The 21,249-nt window shown below is 33.3% G+C and overlaps 1 protein-coding gene across 1 annotated transcript; it reads right to left on the reverse strand.

Moving 5' to 3' along the window:
• Positions 1-605: 605 nt before the first annotated feature.
• On the reverse strand, positions 606-1,016 carry LOC146994208 (protein GVQW3-like). The gene has a single exon (XM_085826323.1). It carries the CDS (start codon positions 1,014-1,016, stop codon positions 606-608), a length of 411 nt encoding a protein of 136 aa, XP_085682449.1.
• Positions 1,017-21,249: the final 20,233 nt, after the last annotated feature.

Below are 21,249 nucleotides of genomic sequence, written 5' to 3' on the forward strand. Positions count from 1 at the left end.
AGCCTGAATACCTGCAGAAAAAAAGTCTTTTGGACGAAGGCGCAACCACTCATGCACCGCGTTGCGTACCTCTTCATTGGAGTGGAACTTCCTGCCGCCCATTGCTTCTTTGAGCAGACCAAACAGATGGAAATCGCTCGGTGCGAGGTCTGGCGAGTAAGGGGGATGTGGTAGGCATTCAAATTTCAGGTCTGTGATGGTCGCAACCGTTGCACGCGCCGTATGGGGCCGTGCATTGTCGTGTTGCAGCAGCACACCGGCTGACAGCAATCCACGTCGTTTCGTTTTGATGGCAGGCAGGAGATGATTTTTTGGAGGTCCGAGTACGTAGCACTCGTGACAGAGGTTCCTCGTGGCGTGTAGCGTTCCAAGATGATACCCTTTTCGTCCCAAAAGAGGGTCAGCATAACCTTCCCTGCAGACGGCTGTGTCCGAAACTTTTTGGGCTTCGGTGATGAGGAGTGGCGCCACTCCTTGCTCGCTAGCTTTGCTTCAGGCTGATGGTAATGCACACATGTTTCGTCACCAGTGACGATTCGTGACAGGAAGGCATTACCGTCACGTTCAGCACGCCACAAAAGGTCTTCGCACGCATCAACACGTCGCTATTTCAGTTCAGGCGTCAGTTGTCGGGGCACCCATCTTTCAGACACCATATGAAACTGGAGAACATCATGCACAATATGATGTGCCGATCCATGACTCATGTGTACACATGCTGCAATTTCGTCTATTGTCACACGGCGGTTTTCCAAAAAGAGGGCTTCAACGGCTGATATAGTCTCTGGAGTCACTACGCGCCGAGCCTGGCCGGGACTTGGAGCATCGGCCACGGACGTAACACCATTTGCAAATTTCCGGCACCATTCATAGATTTGTGGCTGTGACAAACACGCATCTCCATACTGAACCTTCATTCGCCTAAAAATGTCAATCGGTTTCACACCTTCACTTCTCAAAAACCGAATCACAGAACGCTGCTCCTCGCTGGTGCATGTGGCTAGTGGGGCTGCCATTTTGGAACTGTTGTTGCGCCGGTGTTTGTACATCTGCCGGCTGCTGCCACCTAGGAGACATCCGGCATACTATCGCAAACAGGCATGCCAACTTACAGCTCATTGGCGCCATATGCGGATTTTTATTTCTACTTTTATGGTTTTCAGTTGACTCCCCTACGTATTTCCGAGTTAGCTTCGGTTTTTAGATGCGCTTTGCATTGCGTTCTTTCTAACTAGGTTTCGTACATAGATTCTGAGAATGTCCGTATTCTTGACAGCGAAGACACTGTTTGATGTGTTTGTTTGGAGTATATTTTTCGATTTTTAAGTTCACACTAAACATGTCATTTAAATGATGAATTGAATAACCTGCTAATGTTTTCTTTAGTTCAATAAGGAAAATAGGTAATTTTTAAAAGTTATTTTTTTCTACTTCGCGTAAATTGTTTAACTTTTAGTACAGGATAGTTTCTTCTTTCTCAATCATTTCTTATGCTTTCCTCTGACATCGGTTCAGGAAGATTTTTCACAATAACCATAAGAAGTTTTTCACTCGCGAGCTGGAATGAATGGTAGGGGATATTCTTGCCTTTAAATATTTCGGTTGCATTTCATAGTCTTTAACGGTCTTGACGTTTACATACAGTGCCTGGGTTTTCATTTCAGCTTCGAATTCATCCAAACAAACATTGAATTACGTACTGCCATCCAATCTTTGTCTTTCTGAGATAAAACTATTTCGGCGGGCGGATTTCCTCTTCTGTTTCTCCATCTGCTTCTCGGATCTGAATATTTTCTAAAGTTTAGAAACGATTTTCCTGCGGTATTCCCATCGGCTCAGCGAGTGTTGGTTCTTTCGCTGCCTTCTTTGGTGGAATTCACGCTTCCGGTGGTTGAGTCATCTGCTTCTCAATAAGATTTTCAGGGGCTTTTCTCACATATTTTAGTGCCGTTGGATCATTCTTCTTTATATTTTCAAGGAATGCATTCGTCTCTGCACTTTGATAGCCTGACAAGGCTTTCATAATTGCTTCTACTCCATATTCTTTAATAATCCGCTGTATATTTTTTGACACTTCGGAAGCATCCATGGTTTTGGGTCGTTTTACTTCTCTCGTCTCCGCATCTGCTTTCGATTTAGAAGATTTATTTTTCTTTTTCTTCGATAATCTTACATCTTTCTGGGAGCTGTCTCGTCTAGGATTCGGCTGGGATTCTATCGATCTCGTAGATTCTTCGGAATCGTATTCATCATCAAAGTCAGAGGGTGTCCGGAAAAGCACATTTTTTCGTGCACCCGAAGGTAACACTGCCGGCTTCAAACTCTGAGAAATATTTCTTATTATTTGCTAAGTTATTACTTCTACTGCTATCGAAAACCAAACTCTCTGCTGATTCTCAGTTTCTAAGTATAAAGACGCAGCACAAATATTCCACCTCTTAATAGCACTAACGGGATCGCATACAAAGAAATTGAGAAAGATAAGGCTGTAGCAGGTCACTGCGCATTGGATTTTACATTCACAACATATCCCACACTCAAACAGAACATGTTGTGTAATTACTCAATATACAAATCGTTTCAAGAACATATAAACATCATCCCACTTGTTAAGCCCACGGATGTTATTAGATATATCGAAATAATAAAAAATAGCAAAGGTACGGGATGGGTTGACTGCAAGGGAATTTCATGGATTTTCCGATGTGGAACGTAATTAAAAGCCAGTTCGCTTTACAAAGGATCTCAAAAGGTCATCTTTTCCCTTACAGAAAAAATCACAGCGTGTTTTGCATAATCGAACAAATCGAATCGCTCCACAACTGTGGCCTTTTTGTTCCAAATTTGTTCACGAAGACTTTTTAGTAATTCAATGCAGTACTATTCATTATCAGTCTCACCACTGAGAACCCATTCAATCATGATCTTCTTCCACAGTGTCCCTTCCCCCTGACAACCACTTATGCCATTCACAGACAAAGTTTCATCTCCATAAGCCTCGGTTAATAATTGAAATGTTTCCTCTGTGGCTGATTTCTGAAGTTTCACAAGAAACTTGATGTTAATTTGCTGTTCGGTGTTTATATTAGACACTTTTCCGGCAGAATGCAGTCACGTGTTCACTCAAAGACGAAGTACTCCACAATGGTGCCTTTCGGTTAAGTCAAAAACTAGTTGCATGGATAGAAGGTATGGCATGACGTCACCAAAACAGTTGTTGCCAACTCCACTCTGTTTTCAAGCTACACTGTTAGTCTCGTTTTTAGTCCAAAGGGGCTTTGTCCCTGAAGGATTATTGTTTTCGTTTTGCGATTTTGCGTCGGACTCATAAACGTCGGTTCACTTTTCAAACTGTTGCCACAAAATGTTAGAGTCCTGCATTATATTTGAAGAAATTAAATAATGAAAAATCTGCATAAATGATTGTCTATTTCTCGCATTGTGATAAAACAATGCTACATAGAGCCATCGAATTTTGAATGACGAAATCCTACTGCGAATATGGGCATCTGAAATCCCAAATTTGGAATTTGTTTTATTATAAATTTTATATTTTGTAAAACTTTAACGAATTTTTGATTTACAAACTCACTGCTTTAAAAGCGAGAAATGGCAACGTTATATGGAAAAAAAAAATACTTTTATCTCCAGCTCGCGAGACTGTGTATATCGGAAATTCTAAAGATATGCTTAATTTAACATTATTTTGCGATATTGCTCTTGAACTGAATTTTATGGTTTAAGTGCAAAGAACATGATATTTAATAAATAAAGGTAACACTCAAAACGTTAAAAAAACGCCCCTTTGGACGTAATTTAAAATCTGAAACATTTCAGATTTTTAGTCCAAAGGGATTTGAATCCCGAAGGACTATTAGTTTCGTTTTGGCATTTTGCATCGGACTCATAAATGTCTGTTCACTTTTCAAACTGTTGCCAAACTGTTTCAAACTGTTTCAAACTGGCAACGTTGTGCAGAAAATACATTTTTATCTCCAGCGCGTGAGTCTCTGTATCGGAAATTCTAAAGATATGCTCGTTTTAAAACTATTTTGTGATATTACTGCTGCACTGGATCTTATGGCTTAAGTGCGAGGAACATGATATTTAATAAAGAAAGGTAACACACAAAATGTTAAAAAACGCCTCTTTGGACGTAATTTAAAATCTGAAACATTTCAGTTTTTTTTTTTTTTTTTGTCATACCTCGTATCACTATTCATCAGTCATACTTATCTCTACGTAACCTATAATTAAATACTAAATATGCATACTACGAGGGCGTTGTATTTCGTGTGTAATATGGTATGTGTATTTGTGGGATGTTTCCGGATTATTGCTACAACCGACGAACATTACTAATGTCTTAGCTTAGGAAATACCATTTTGATACTAAAAATTAAGCATCGTTTTCTCTTAGCTTAGAGAATGCTATTTTGAAAGTAGATACTTTTTGAAGACATTGTTTGTACTATTTAAGCAGATAGAAAGGGCAATAGCAGGCTGAACACCTATATAAGATGTTATGGATCTGTATAGTATTCAGCAATACTTAACTATTCAATGTTGATATTTTAAATAATTATCACCTGATGTGTCTACTTGTAGCATTAAGATATGAATAATTAGTATGCTTAACAAGAATGCCATAATTCTAAGCGTTATTAGCTTCTTAAATATTTAATTCTTCTCCTTTAAAATTTATATTGCGCTGAAGGTGTGTGTCATCACAACATAAAAAGAAAGAATTACTATTCATGTAAAAGCGTAAAGCCAGAAGACAAACATCACAGAAATCCTATCCCATCATTGAAGCTTATGTTCCTCTCTGACTGTTCTTTTCAAAATCTTAAAGACTTTTATCCTTAAATATTTCGTCAGTTATTGTTTTTTCTGAAAGTCGTTTTCCTTTAACATTTTCTTAGTGTTGCCATTTATCATTTGCGAATTTTATCTTGCTGTAACCACACATGTGAAAGCTCTTGGGTTCCAGATGCCGATTTTCTTAATTAAAAAGAAGTTAATTAAACCTTTTTTGGTTAATTTTTTCCATCAAATAGCTTAACATATAGTTCAAAATGCTTTATAAGTTGCACGAGGTTTTCTGATCGTTATTTACAGTTAAATATATTTTTTTTATTTCTAGAAGATTAAAATTTCTGTATTGAAATACATATTTTAATCTATCTATCTATCTAGCTATCTATATATATATATAAAGAAGGTGACACTCTTACATACAGCAGCACATGCATTTTTAGACTTTCGAATTTTCTGAAATGCAAAGATATGCAGATGCCTGAAAACTAAATTTTGCCGTTCAATTAGTTGCGAGTTTTTTTTACGTCCTTGCAATCTCTACCTGAAGTTACATTCGTTCAGAGAAGTATTATTCCTATATTTTCCAGAATAAGCTTATTTCGAAATATTTTATTTCTAAATATTTGCTTCTGTCAAGCTTTTCCTATTAACCACTGCATTCAGAGTAAAGCTTCTTATTTGTTTTACCCATGATCACAATGGATATTAACTGAATTCCACTGATAATTTTGACTTGATTGAGAAAGAATAAAAATAATGTTGAAAACCGTAGCATTGAATATAATGAAAGGAGGAACTTGAAAAATGTAACATTACGACTTTGTTTACTGCAAGCAATTCTCTTCCAGGAACAAAATTACATCAATTTTATACACAATTATCGCTCCCTGTGCCACTTGAAATTTTTTATACTAAATTCAGCTTTGCTCAATTCTGAAATGAGTAACTACATGGAGATACTGAATTTTGAAATAATAAAGCTCGCTTGAAGAAATTTAATAGTAGTTTCAATTGTTAACTACTGTTAACGAGGAAGTCAACAATACCGACATACGCGATATGCAAGACATCTCCAAGGAATCTTTCACAATTAATCTAGTCTCCTACTTTTAGACAAATTTTTTTCAACTTTATGTTTACTCCATAATCTCAAATCTATACAGTGTAATTTTTTTGCATCAGTGAACAAGGGAGAAAAAGCTGTTAATCTAAAAGGAGGCTTTAATATTAATCAGCAGTTATAGCAGCTAGTGTCTTTTATTTTGCCATCGATAGGTCCGTTGGTTCCTTGGGTTAGGTGGTCATTAGCCAATTAGATCCCCGTCAGTGGAATGAATAAAAATTAGATCTAAGTGCAATGTTTTCCAGTTAAAAAAAGACTTTGCGAAAAACTGCTATAATGTTGTCATTGCAATTTTTTAGTTGAAGAAACCGTTCTCGTTTCGCATACGTTTCTGAAATATTTCTCTAGATCATGATTTTCCAGCATTCTTATGAATTCGTACACTTTGCGCTGAATGGAGAATAGTCGGCACTAAGTTTTCCAATAAAAGCTCAGAAACATGTTGCTGCAGAATATATTGTTTATAAACATGTAGAAAAAAATCCCCGACCTCACATCGTTCATTATTAAATCACCGGTTTGCCTCTAACACGCAATGCAGTTTCATTGAAAAGCCGTTTCATCTATTTCAGGTTATGTTTTTGCCAAATGTAGCTAAATTTTTATACAACACAAATTGAGAGGAAAACTGGTTTGCAATAATTTGTTTTTCTACCAGTAATTTAATAGTGTCCCCGTCCCAAATTAGCAGCTACATCTAGAAAAACATTATGATGTCAGATGGAGGCAACTCGTACAAAATAACCCATCTCTCTAAGGAAAAACTTTGTAGTCAAACTTTTCTTCCCCGAAACTTGGCATGTAATCCCGAAACTATATTATCAGGGAGATTTTCCTTAAATATCAATTAAAATTGATTTATTTGCGATTAAAGTTATCTTAACTTGACATTTTCACTCTCAATTTTTACTTTCCACAACTGTAGCACTTATTTTAGAACACATTTTCGGCGCGAATTTACAACTATCGCACTCTGTTAAGACACGCCCCATTTAGTAAGGACTCTACCCAAGGACCTTATGAGAAATAGACTAACCCAAACAGGTTTTCTCCCTCGTCTGACGCGTTGTCGTCTGTCACCTTGATAACATTCGGAGGAGTAGCAGACTTGCAGAAATTTAACATTGGTTGCCTATTGCAGCATGTATAATTGTCAAGAAAAAGCTGGTTGTAGCGCCTCATTTCAAAAATCAGAATTTCTACATATTTTTATTTTTGAAATTGAGATTGATTTTTAAAAATTTAACATATTTATCATGCATAATTAACGCTCCAAATAATTATAAAGCTATTGCGTGCTTTCAGGGCTGCATATTTTTTTAGCTTTTCCTATACTGTAAGGAAATTTGTAACTACGTCTTTTAGAAAATAATATTTTAAATCTGAACTAATAGAAAATTTCAAATAACCAATTTTCTCCTGCAATTTTTATGCTTTTGATTGCTGTAAATAAGTAAAAAATACTAAAATATTTAAAAACGAATTTTTGAAAGTTTTGTTTAAAATTATAAATTGTGCTGTTTTTTTAAAATTATAGATGAGTATTATAACATAATTTCTATAAAGGAATTTTTTTCAATTATATTTCATAATATATCTAGTCATAAACACTTTTGACTCCTTAAACATTTTTATACATTTAATTCTAATATTAAAATTGTATTTAACCATAATAAAGAATTTTGCTTGTATTTTATAGTGATTATTTTTTTTATTTATTTTTAGTTCTGCAAAGGTTTTTTTTATTTACTGTTAATTTTATTTATTAGCTCAAAGGTGCGGTAGCCTAGAAAGGCTGTTAATTTCGAAGCGGCATTTTGCTCTGTTTTACTATAAATGTCCGTGTCTCATTGCAAATTGTTGTTACCAAATATTATCGCCCTGCATTATATGTAAAGAAATTAAATAATGAAGAATCGCATGAATACATGTATGTTTCTCACACTGTGACAAAAAGGACAGTATCTAGAGACATTAAGTTTTGAATAATGTAATCCTCCACCCGAACGGACGGCCGAATTTCGAATTTATTTTAATCTATTTCATATTTTGTAAAACTTTTACGAATTTTTGATTAACAAACTCAACGAGTTCAGAGCGAGCACTGTACGGAAAATAACAGTTTTATCTCCAGTGCGGAAATTTTAAAGATATGCTGTTTTCAAATGCATGTGGTTTACGGGCAAAGAACATGATATTCAATAAATATAGATAACACACAAAACGTTAAAAAAAAAGTTCCTTTAGGGCGTAATGTAAAATCTGAGTGCTTCTAGATTTTATTTTATCTTTTTATTTTCCTTCAATACATTCAGAAAATTTTATGCTCCGAATTTTATAAATTACTGAAATAAGTATTTCACTTTAATGTTAATAAGTTAATGATGATATAATCAAATAAATGATTGTTTTGTAATGTTGTTATAGCTTGGAAAATCACTGCCTGAAAATTGTCATTAAATTACAAAAAAAAAAAAAAAAAAAAAAAAAAAAAAATAACAGATCTTGTTCAATTTTACCTTATTTATTTCAAAGGATCACGTACTATCAACCTTATTTAATTTTACATTATTTGTACGCAAAATTAAGTTCATAAATTTTGTGCTTAGAGTTTTTACCGTTTTACCAAAGTAAAGATGTTTGTACAAGAATTACGAGTGAAAAATTGCGCAAAATGCAGTAAAATGTGCTTTAATGAGATATATAAAATCCTATTTGGAAAAAATTGTGTCTTTCATAATCTCATCACTATACAACGTATCACATTTAATAATTAAAAACAGTTATGTGATACAAACGCCATAGGTTTCAATGTTAAAGTAAACCAGATCGTCCCTACTGTTTTTCTCGGGCATGTCGGTGACGCGCGCCCCGCCCACTGGGTTAGTCTATCTCTTATAAGGTCCATGCCCCAAATAAGTGTAAACACAAAGGCGGTGCGTAGGCTATGGGGGTGGTGGAAAATCTTCTGACTTCCATATTTGAAATGGTTAAACTCCTTTATTAACAAAGTGAATCGTTGTATGTAATATATATAATCTATAAAAACCGGATTTGTAAATAGTGAAAGAATACGATTAGTCATTCAAACTGTGAATAGTTTTAAACGACTCTTAAACTTTTTCCCACTAAGTATAAAATTAATTTCGGAAATATGTGAGAAACGTTTTTGAATGAAAATGATTCTGGAAGGGACATTTGTCAGGTATATAGGAATATTTCCTAAATTGTAAGTCTGATATCCCAATTAATATTAGTTTGATAATCTCCAATAACTATTTCTGATTGTCACAGTGCAGTTAGGGAGGAGCCTTGCAAAACAATAGCATCTTTGAGAGATGATATTTTATGAGAGTTTGCAACCAATGGAGGATTAATAGTTTAATAATTTTTTTTATCATTTGGACTATGAAGTCGATATTTTAATTTTTCCGTTTATAATTATGTTATTAATTACATCAGTTTGAATTTATTTTCATTTCTCATATTAAGCAGTGTCATGAATGAACGAGTTTATTCACTATTCGACAATGCAAGCATTTAATTTTCTACGTTTTTTTAAAAAGTTTTTTATAGGAAATTATGGTATTCATTAAACGTTTTTGGAAAACGTTTGTTAATATCTGTCTGGAATTTAGGAGAATGGTAAGCACTACTCTGACGCCTATAACATTAACGTTTATTTACATTGTTTCATATCGAATTTCCCAAACAGATAATGAGTCCTTTTTCTTTTGGATTTCATGGTTACTTAATATTGCCACTCCAATTCAACTTAATTTTATCAAAAACCATATGATGACGCAATAAATCAACGTGATCGAAACAAAACCACATCAGTAGTTTTCCTGTATATGAAATTATCAGTATTATAGATACTAATAAACCAAGTTTTATGCCGCTATTTACATCAACATCCACTACGTTTGATATTTTATTTCAAATTCTTAATCTTTAATAATTAAAATCTTGCCTTAGTATATATATATATATACTTACAGTTGTTTTGCTTATATTTCCGTAATTGCGTATTTTAATTATTATTCTACTGCAACCTCACCTCAAACCAGAACGGTACTTTAAATAAAGTGTTCATCAGCATCTGTAAGTTGATATCCAACAACGCAAAGTCGGAGACGGCAACACAGGGAATTTATGAAACTAGGAACCTATGGGAAGGCGCATTGGACTTTAATATTAAATAAACAAATTGTATACTCTTTTTGAAAAACAAATGTTGCCCGTGCATTACATACCAGTTTTTTCCTGAACTTAAATGGTATATAAAATTTGGTTGCTTTTCTTTACAACAAATTTTAGATACGGAGAAAGTTTGTTCCAGGAGGACAGCACCCTAAGCTCCAGTTTTTCTTTATTTCATTCACGGGGATCAAACAGGCTGATGAGCACCTAACCCAGTGAACCAGCTGCTCTGTCGATGGCAAAAAGGAAAACACTAACTGCTATAACTGCTGCTGAATTTTAAGTCTCATTCTGCCATTTCTACCTCATGCTTGTTCTTCCTTTCTTATTGATGCAGAAAAATAAAAATCTATAGACGTGAGATGATGGGATAAATATAAAGCTGAATAATATTACCTAAAATAGGAAGGCTGGATTAATTGCGAACGCTTTCTTGAGAGATGTGTTTTGTATAGCCTATGTCCGTATTTTTGACATCCTCGTTCGCAGTGAATTTACAGATAAAACTTTTATTAATTTTTTTTTTTTTTTTTAAGATTCCTTTACTGTTTCCCAATTCAGAATCCCAGCACAGTTTACATTGCAGAATTTGACAGATCTGGTCTTATTATATAAAATTTCAAGTGGCACAGCGAGCACTAATTGTGTATAAAATTGATGTAATTCATTAAATTGATTTTAATTATTATAAAGAAAAGATTTTAATTTGCAAAACACGCATAAACAACTATATAAACAGATGCCGTGAAATTAAAGTGCACAATAACTCTATGTAATCAAATTCGACAGTATCGGGTTGCCACACATACCAAAAATGCAATCCTAATAATTATTATTCCTGAATTTTAAACTGGAAATCTAACGAACGGTAATGTAAAGCTTGTGTTTACCACACACACATGACGCACGAACATTCGGGATGCCAGAAAAAAGAATTGTTTGAAAATTTAAAAAAATGTAGATAAATCAAATTTTACTATTAGACAATAAATACATTTGAGAAGAATATAAAGAGCAGATACAACAACCTTTTTTAAAAAATTAGAAACAGAGCTAAATATTACTTCCTTGAACCTGAACTGATTGAAGAACTGTTTTGGGACTATCAGAGAAAGTGCAAAATTAGTTACACTAAAATAAAGTAGTAGATAGACACGAATCAATTATAAAAGGAAAAGTATAAAGATTAAAATTATAGAGAAAAGATTTTAATTTGCAAAACGCGCATAAACAGCTATATAATTTGAGGTATCACGTGAAATCGTACAGGATAAATCTATGTATATTAATTCGACAATATCGGGTTTGGATTCTGGTCAGATTCAAATTTCAGTTTTACTAAGGGAAAAATTTGACGGCGAAACACCCAAATGACACAATTTTTGGGATCCGTTTAAAACTACTATTCACGATAACGAATTGTTAAATGATGCAGAATAGTTTAATTACTTAAAAACATATTTAACACGTGATGTAGAAACTTCCGTTGGAAGTCTATTATTGATTTCAAAAAATTATAAAAAAGCAGTTGAGTTATTAAAATTGCGGTTTCGGAGGAAATAATAACAGACTAATCCACGAAACACATTCTTAATAAATGTAACATATTTGGCATTTAAACCATAATGTTCAGCACAATGTTTTTTTGAAGAAACACTAAGTATAGGATGATCATTTTCATTATGAGGAAGAATCTTCATGAATTCTCCATTCAATTCTCCACAAATTAACATCAGTACTCTCTGTCAGCTTTTACAAAACCTCCTCCATGTGATAGACTGCCAGTGTTAACTAAGGTGGAAGAAACAGACGGGGCAGGCTATTGTTCGCCTGCTGATGTACAACCTGAACCTCTGGGGTTGCATTATTATTATAAATATTTTCATTATTCAAAACATGATATTATTTACTACTTTCAATAGATTTAGGTATAGTATGAATTTTAAGCTATGTATCAGTTTAATTTAGCACTAACAGAATCAATTTTCCCCGAGCTGGGTAAGGTTGACTCAGCCTTTCTTCCCAGGAGTGGGTCGATAAAATGAGTACCAAATTCGCTTGGAGGCTAAACCACCGAAAGTCCTGCAAAAGCTGACCACTTGTCAGGGGCATAGATTAATTCCCGTTGTAAACCATAATATGCAACCAAAATATCAAAGCGTAGCGTGTATCTTCACAAAACATATTTCTATTTGTATACTACATCTAATAACATATATAATTTAACATGAATAAATTGCTTTAATGTCTTTGGAGTTATTCCATAACTTAATTTCTTCAAGAAGAAAGAAGATGCAAAGCCTAATATACCGAAGATGAAACGTATTTTACTTGAATATTCCTGCAATTTTTCCGTAACTTAATTTTTACATGAAGAACAAAGATTTTAAGCTTAACTTACCAAAATGCATACCTAATAATTATGCTTGTATTTAAAAAAATATATATTTTAATAACGAGCAGAATCGTTACTTGCATCTGGATTTTAAACTCGAAATCTAGCGAATCTAACGAAATAGTTGCCACAAAATTATGATTCACGAACATCCGGGATTCCAGGAAAATAGAGTATACGAAAAAATAATTGCTTGAAAAGAAAAAAAAAGAGATAAGTTAAATTTTCCTGTTAGATAATGAATACACTTGCGAAGAATATATAGAAGAGCACGGAGCTACGAGCAGCTACAAAAAATTTATTAACAGAACTAAATATTACACCCTCGAACTGATTGAAGAAGTGTTTTGAGGACTATAAGAGAAACCGAAAAATTAGTTACATTAAAATAAAGAAGTGGAAGTCAGACGCGAATCAGTTAGGAAAGGAAAAGAATAAAGATTAAAATTATAGAGAAAAGATTTTAATTTGCAAAACGGTCTCACCTGAAATTCAAGTGCAGGATAATTCTATGTATATTAATTCGACAATATCGGGTTTGAATTCTGGTCAGATTCAAATTTCAGTTTTAGTAATGGAAACATTTGATGTCAAAATACCCAAATTACAAAATTTTTGAGATCCGTTAAAATTACTTTTCACGATATCGAATAGCTAAACGATGCAAAATAGTTTAATAACCTAAAAACATATTTAACAGGTGATGCCGAAATTTTCGGAGAAGTTCTATTATTGATTACAGAAGATTATAACAGGGCAACTGAGTTATTGAAAATCGGACTTTCGTAGATAATAATTACAGCCAGACACCTCTATGTCTAAGATTACACAATCTCACACCACGCAAATACTCGAAAGACATCATGTCATTAACAAAATTTTAAGACCTCTTTATTATGATATATAAGCTTTGCCCAGTTTCGTATTGAGACAAATGCGTATGGATACATTCTTCTTCCGATTTTAATTAGGAAGTTATCAGCTGATATAGCCTTAGAATTTAACCGATTGCATGATCCCGACGAAAATTAAAGCAAAAGACTTGAAACATTTTAAAGAAAGAAACTGAATTTAGAAAATGTGTATTTCTTTTAACTGGATGGAGTTCGATAATTTTTATTAAAAAAATACAGATAAATATTTTCGCGCAATCAAACAAAATAAAGACAAGGTCGTATTACAAGAAAATAAAAAAAATCTGAAGAAAGTTGCAACGACTGCAAAATACGTTTACTTCCTTGTTTTTTATAATAAAACAACTACTTACCTGAAAATTCGCTAAGAAGCTACAATCTCGGCATGAATATGTTTTGCTTTTACTGAGATTTGTATAAGAAATGATACAAATGGAATTATAATTCAGTTGTATTACTGTTGGATGACTTCTAAAAATTTTTACTTTTAGTTCCCTAGGGCTTCACGAGATGAGGAAATATAATGGACTGGTTCTCTCAAGTATGAAACTTTACCTTTCAAGATTTGGATTTTCTCAACGCCTGTGATGTCTGTGCTGTCTCTTCTACTGCCGTGTTTGTCCTCTAGAATTACCACGTGCTGAACATTTTAACGTCATGTGCCTTGATAGCTTTGTTTGTCACCGAACCAGAAATATCCTGCGATATCGCGGTAATATTTATTTAATTCGGTTCAGATCATAAAGTAACGGATCATTTCTCAGATGACTACAGCAAATTTAATATATCGCAAGAGAAGGATATTCTTAAAAGAAATGGTAATTATTTTAAATGTTTCTTGTGTTATGAAAAGTTCCCTGTTATGTTGAATGCAATATATGCCATAAAAGACAACAACACAGAGGAGGAACTACATGAAAATATTTCCAGCTGTAAATGATTCTTTATATGAACAAGTAGATCCCGTTAATAGCTCTGAAAAAGAATTTACGTCATTAATGCCGGAAAAAGAATTTACAAATTGTAAGTAAAGTGTTTTCTAAAAATATTTCTGGCATTTGTTCTTAGCACAAGAATTAAAATGAAAGTACGTTTTTCACTTGACTCAGGAAGTCAAAGAATATTTGTTCGTAGAAATTTATCATAGAAATTAAATTTGCCTATCTCAAAGAAAAGACAAATTACACACTTTTGGTAAGAATACTGTATTGAATACTCTAAGATATAGGGTAAAATTGCAGTTATGTAACATCGAAAACCAAACTAAATGTTTGTCTACTCAAGCATTATAGATTTACCTGAAATTTGGGATGCTTTAATAAAAATTCCTAACAAACAACTGAATAAAAAAATCTAACATTTAAATATTAATTTATCTGACTGTGAAAATGATGAATATAATAATCGTAAAATTGGCATACTACTTGGAAGAGATTACTTTTGGGAAATAGTTTCCAGTGAAACTAAACGCTTAATTTTTCCATGAATGCTAATAGGTATACTGTTGGGATGACACTGACGTCTAGTCATACATTCATGTTTAAGCCTCAAACTATCATTGATTGGAGTTTTCACCGTTGCTCTTAAGAAAGGGTTTGACGAGGATAAACTATCGTCGTGACAGTTAAAAGCGTTTTGGGTATTAGTAGTCCTAGGTATGCATAATAACTCCTCCTTCCTCTGATGTCCACTTCTTATGAAGAAGCTCTTCGAAATTTCGAATCAAGTTTGACTTTTATAGAAGGCCGTTATGGAGCACAACTTCTTCGGAAACATGATTCTGGTAATTTTGAATACAATTACTATACAATAGGAATACAAAGAAATTAAGGATTGCTTTAATGCTTCTTTCGCATCCACCTGAAGCTGTGCCACTAAACGAATAGTTTCATCCGAGACCAAAACGTAAACACAGATAGCTTAAAATTTATACTAAATTTCGAATTAACAGAATGGCATTTATTTCTGATACTGAGAAGGCATTTCTTCAAATTAGTATAGTATAGACTGATCGTGGTATTGTACGTTTTCTGTAGGAAGACAATTTACCACATAATATATCGGATACTGAATCCAAAATCCTATGAATGACTAGAGTCCTGTTTGGTATTACTTCCAGTATTTTTTCTTTTAGCTGCTGTAATTAAATTCCACTTTAAGCTATTAAGTATCCGGATACTTGGATCATGTTAAACGAATCGATGCACTTCGACGATTCCTTATCAGGAACTCCGAATGAAGAAGAAGCTTTCGCAAGAACTAAATAAGCAAAGCACATAATCGAACGTGGAGGAAAGTTTCGAAAATGGAGATAATATTTCTGAAAACTTGTGGGCTTTTTCTGACTTTAGAACTAGTACATCCGGCAATACATTTATTTGATCAAATGTATTAGAATATTACTGCATAGTCAAAAGAACGTTTTGAAATTTGACGTCAGAAACTTATTAAACATTTATTAAATTATGATGATACTAAACGTTCAATAATAAGAAAGATTTGAAGAATATTGGATCCAGTTCCTCTTACTGTCAGACGACACTGAGTTTCCAAGAACTGGAACAAGGAATTCATTGGGTAAAGATTTACCTCAGAATCTAAAGGAAAACTGGAATAGATGCTATTCCAAATTACAACTCCTCAAAGAATTTTCATTTCAAAGAAATGCTTTCGATGAATGGGGGGATGATCGGAGATGCATTGCATTTACCAATATTTTGCAATGCCATGTTCGGGGCTAAGGTGAAATAGTGTATATCAGATTTCAACAAGGAAAGAACATCTGCACAAGTTTCTTGATGGACAAAATCAGAGTTTCTGCTCTGAAGAAACTCATTAATGCTACCGAAATTAGAATTTATGCGTGCGGAGATTGCGGCCAGTGTTGATGATTACCTAAAAGACGTATTCAAAGTGAGCAATATTTTACTTTGATCCGACGCTTCCATTACATTGCAATGGATGAAAGGTACGACGAGTGATTCAAAACCAACGGATAACTGAAATAAATAACGCATCAGTCCTCAGAATTGAAATCGTTGTAAGAAAACGGAAAACACAGTAGAGACTCAGGAGAGAAAAAAAAAATATTTCAAAATTAATGAAAGATGTTAAGGGGTTGCAAGGTACTATGGCCTCAAGGTAGTTTAAGTGTTGTCAATTCAGAAGACTTGAAAACTGAGAAGAAAACTACAGTGCAAATTTCATGTAATGCCACGTCAGTGGAAGAACCAAGACACGATATTGAAATATATACTAAATTTCCAAAACTTCATAGAATTGCAGCATGAATAAAACACTTTATACATACTGCAAGAGAAGTTGGTGACAAGAAAGGTCTCCTAGCAACTTTACAACTGTCAGTAGAGTAATTTATTGGTGAAACCTATGCAGCAAAACATTCTGAAGACGAAAGAAATGAATTGTTTATTTATCAGGCAATAGAAAGCGTATTAATCTTCATTGAGTTTAATCTAGAATTATATAAAAACGAGCATAGAACGAATTACATGAACACATACATAGGGAAAAGACTACATTTTTGAAAATGTGAAACAAAAGAAAAACACCTCTGCTTAATTCCTGGAAGAATCAAGTTAGCGGATCTCTTAACGATAGACGAGCAGAATGAGATACTACATTCAGGAATAGCTGACGCAGTGGCTGAATCACGGAGCAGATTTTGGATTCTCAGAGGAAGGCAAAATGCTAAATTCTTAATATAGAATGCTTAATATGAAGGCTTAACAATGCGCAAATACTTAATAAGAAAACGATATAAGGTTCGTCCTGCAGTGCAAGTTAGAGCTGGGCTTCTAGTAGACTGTGTTCAATAATCTCGTTCATTAGATGAGACTGCCATTCATTTCGCTCAACACAGAAGAGATGATAATCGTTATAGCATTTAATTCGTAAAACTGTTCAGTAAATGGAAACCCTATAAAGAGGTGGATGTTTGTGAACGATTTTAAGAAGTAGGATCTTCTATATTACAAACAGTTTATGTATCGCATACCACTTTTATTTTGGATTTTTTTCATTGTATATGTATGTGTGTACGTATAAAATAATATATATATATGTATATATATAATATGTACGTGTGGGATGGCATCGTTCATTATAATCGGATGAAGCTGTGAGAAAACATCTTTTACTTTTCCGATGATAGAAGTCAGACGATTCTGCCATTAAGACGATAATGCGACTGAAACATGTTTACGTGAAAAAGACGGTCGATTCTCTTCGTCTGTAAATATCATCTATGTAAATTCATCCTTCTACACATGTAATCATTTTGTAGTTTGTAGCAACTATTTGTTTTTACATTAAATATTCAAGTTATTTGTAAATTCGACCAGTTTATTAGCCCCTAGACAGCCACAAAAGAAGTAAGTTTACAGACATCATATTCCTAGATAGTAACTACCGATTCTACATATATATCTGTGTGTATTAATACAAAGTGAAAGCTGTTCCAAATCTAGTTCAAACTATGCACAGAAATCAAATTCATATTCAGCACGGAACGTACGATAAAATAAAATCTCATAATACAAGATAAAGTAAAATCGAGAAACACAGGGACTAATTGCGTAAAAAGACGCAGGTTTCAAGCTGTATATTTTTTATGACATCAGTACCTGTGCTTTTCGAATTTACTCTATGTTGTGTTGTGTGATTTTATTTTATTTTACGTTCCGTGTTGATTCTGAATTGGATTTAATTGCAATACCATGTGTTAAAAGATATAAGGCATATATAGAAAATATACAAATAAAAAATATTACAATACGTATAAAATAGTTCATACACATACAGATAAATTGCAAAATAAAAGGCAGTTCCAAATCTAATTCAACTATGCCCTGACAGCTGCATCTTTTTATGTAAATTAGTCCCTTTGCTTCTCGGTTTCATTTTATCTTTAATGGCATATTCCGGGTTGATTATGAATTCGATTTAAATATTTCACCTTTATTTTGGAGTATATAGGCATATATAGAAAATATTGTTGCGTGCGTACGAGTTCGTAATAGATTGAATGCACAAGTCTGATAGATACTAGGTCAATAAAATTTATTCTTATCAAATGAAATTCAATATCTATGGCCGAAATAATATTCATGGTAATCCAAAAATATCGCAGCACTTAAACACAGCAAAAAGATCACTTACAAAAATGCAAAAGAGCAAGGATCGCAATAGGCATAATTACCCAGGGGCAGTGGGGAGTTATATAGCTAAATGCAGCATGAATCTTTGAATCCGCACGTGAAAGAAATCTCGACACCAAGCGGATGCTCTGACTATCTTAACGAGCAACAGAAAAAATCTTCGCGGATCGCCATTTGCCCACTAAATACTTTAACTTATGTAACTTTCCAATGGAGGTTTTAGAAAGCGGTCCTCAACTAAACATAATTCAGCTTTTGAAAGCATAAATGAATTGTTTTTTCAAAAATATTAAAATCTTCACCACGCTGCCAATCAAACATGTGATTTAAATTTTTTTTAGTTTTTGTGGTGAATATACTGAAGAAATAATTTAAGGACAGAACCTAGCAGACAAATTAATACAAAAATAGATTTTATTCAAAAGCCACCGCTCTGTCTTAAAAAGACAAAGTAATTTCATTTAATACATTGTATGCTATCCATTATGTACCTCAAGCATGTACGAAAAAACTGCTGAGTAAGAAATTTGTTATATTTTTTCTCATAACAATATTAATCTCAAATTTGAAATATTCTTTTAAAAATCCATAACATCATCGTATCGAAACCTGTTTCAATTTCACATGTATTTCACGAAGAAATGTCAAATTTGAAGTACTAATTTTCCCAAATATTTAATACTCGAATCCATATAAGCTGCATGCATTTGTTTTAGCAAAGTGTTATGACAGATTTTCTTTAAAAGCTATCGGAGACAAATGATAATATTTCTCGACAGTAGTGCACGAGAATACCATGTATTTGTTAAGAAACAGAAACGAAGTATTTGTGAGATTTATTGAACATCCAAGTCTCAATTTTAATAGTTTTATATTATTTTTCTCTACTAGTCTTGTATAGTTTAAGTGTCTCAACTGGGTATCGAAAAGTGTGTGTGAAAACACTGATCTGCATTATGTTCCTACACATTGTTTCCTTAAATTTAGTGTTTTTTATATCAACATGTCTGTAGTCAATGTGTACGTTGTATTAATTCCGGAAGTTCCCTGATTCTTCAAACATGAGTATACAAGCAGCAGTGAAAGTAAACAATAATTATGAAAATAAAGTATTCTACAACGATTTTTAATGCCAAGTCATAAATAATCAAACGAATAATTTGAAATCTCTGAATAAGTTTAATATCACAGTTTTTAGATTTTCAGAAGCGTTACTCATGTTCGGTTTTAGTGAGAATCAAAATAATATAAAATTGCATTCAAAATTGTGAAAATCTTGAAATTACATATCCTTAACATAACAATTAGTATCATAATAATGCTAATTAACTGAGGAAAAATGCATTTGCTGGCTCTGTAAGATAGCTTGGGAGGCCTCTAGCTTCAGACCACTAGCTTATAAGATTACTGTTTTTGAGCAGAATGATACATTAATATTTAACAGAGTTTTAGTGTAATAGATCATGGTATCGATCTATTAGACTTTGCTGTAATTTGAGCTCAAAGACCAAATTCATTTTGTTAATCCGTCACAGCTCAAACAGTTCGGTAACCTAATCTGCGAACTATGTTGGCTTGAGATGAGTAAACCCTCCTAGAAAGCCAGACTATTTGTGAAAACTGCATCCAACGTCTAACATTCAAAATTACTTTAACCTGGTGACGAATTTCTGACCTAATATTTGCTGCAAAATATATTGTTTATAAACATATATAAGAAAATCCCCAACCTCGCATCGTTCATTATTAAATCACCGCTTTGCCTCTAACACGCAATGCAGTTTCATTGAAAAACTTTTTCATCTATTTTAGGTTATGTTTTCGCCAAATGTAGCTAAATTTTTATACAACACAAATTGAGAGGAAAACTGGTTTGCAATAATTTGTTTTTCTACCAGTAATTTAATAGTCTCCCCGTCCCAAATTAGTACCTACACTTAGGAAAACATTATGATGTCAGATGGAGGCAACTCGTACAAAATAACCCATCTCTCTAAGGAAAAACTTTGTAGTCAAACCTTTCTTCCCCGAAACTTGACATGTAATCCCGAAACTATATTATCAGGGAGATTTTCCTTAAATATCAATTAAAATTGATTTATTTGCAATTAAAGTTATCTTAACTTGACATTTTCGCTCTCAATTTTTACTTTCCACAACTGTAGCACTTATTTTAGAACACGTTTTCGGCGCGAATTTACAACTATCGCACTCTGTTAAGACACGCCCCATTTAGTAAGGACTCTACCCAAGGACCTTATAAGATATGGACTAACCCAAACGGGTTTTCTCCCTCGTTTGAGGCGTTGCCGGCTGTCACCTTGATCACATCCGGAGGAGTAGGGACGACTTTCAGAAATTTAACATTGGTTGGCTATTGCAGTGTGTATAATTATCAAGAAAAAGCTGTATGTAGCACCTCATTTCACAAATTAGAATTTCTAGATATTTTTATTTTTCAAATTGAGATTGATTTTAAAAATTTTAGCATATTTATCAAGCATAATTAAAGTTCCAAATAATTATAAAGCTATTCCATGCTATCATGGCTCGATATTTTTTTAGCTTTTCCTATACTATTAGGATATTTGCAACTACTTCTTTTAGAAAATAATA

The sequence above is a fragment of the Stegodyphus dumicola genome, chromosome 11, assembly GCF_044657685.1.
Source record: "Stegodyphus dumicola isolate Sdum_Otavi_A_Nest chromosome 11, ASM4465768v1".
Lineage (NCBI taxonomy): Eukaryota > Metazoa > Arthropoda > Arachnida > Araneae > Eresidae > Stegodyphus > Stegodyphus dumicola.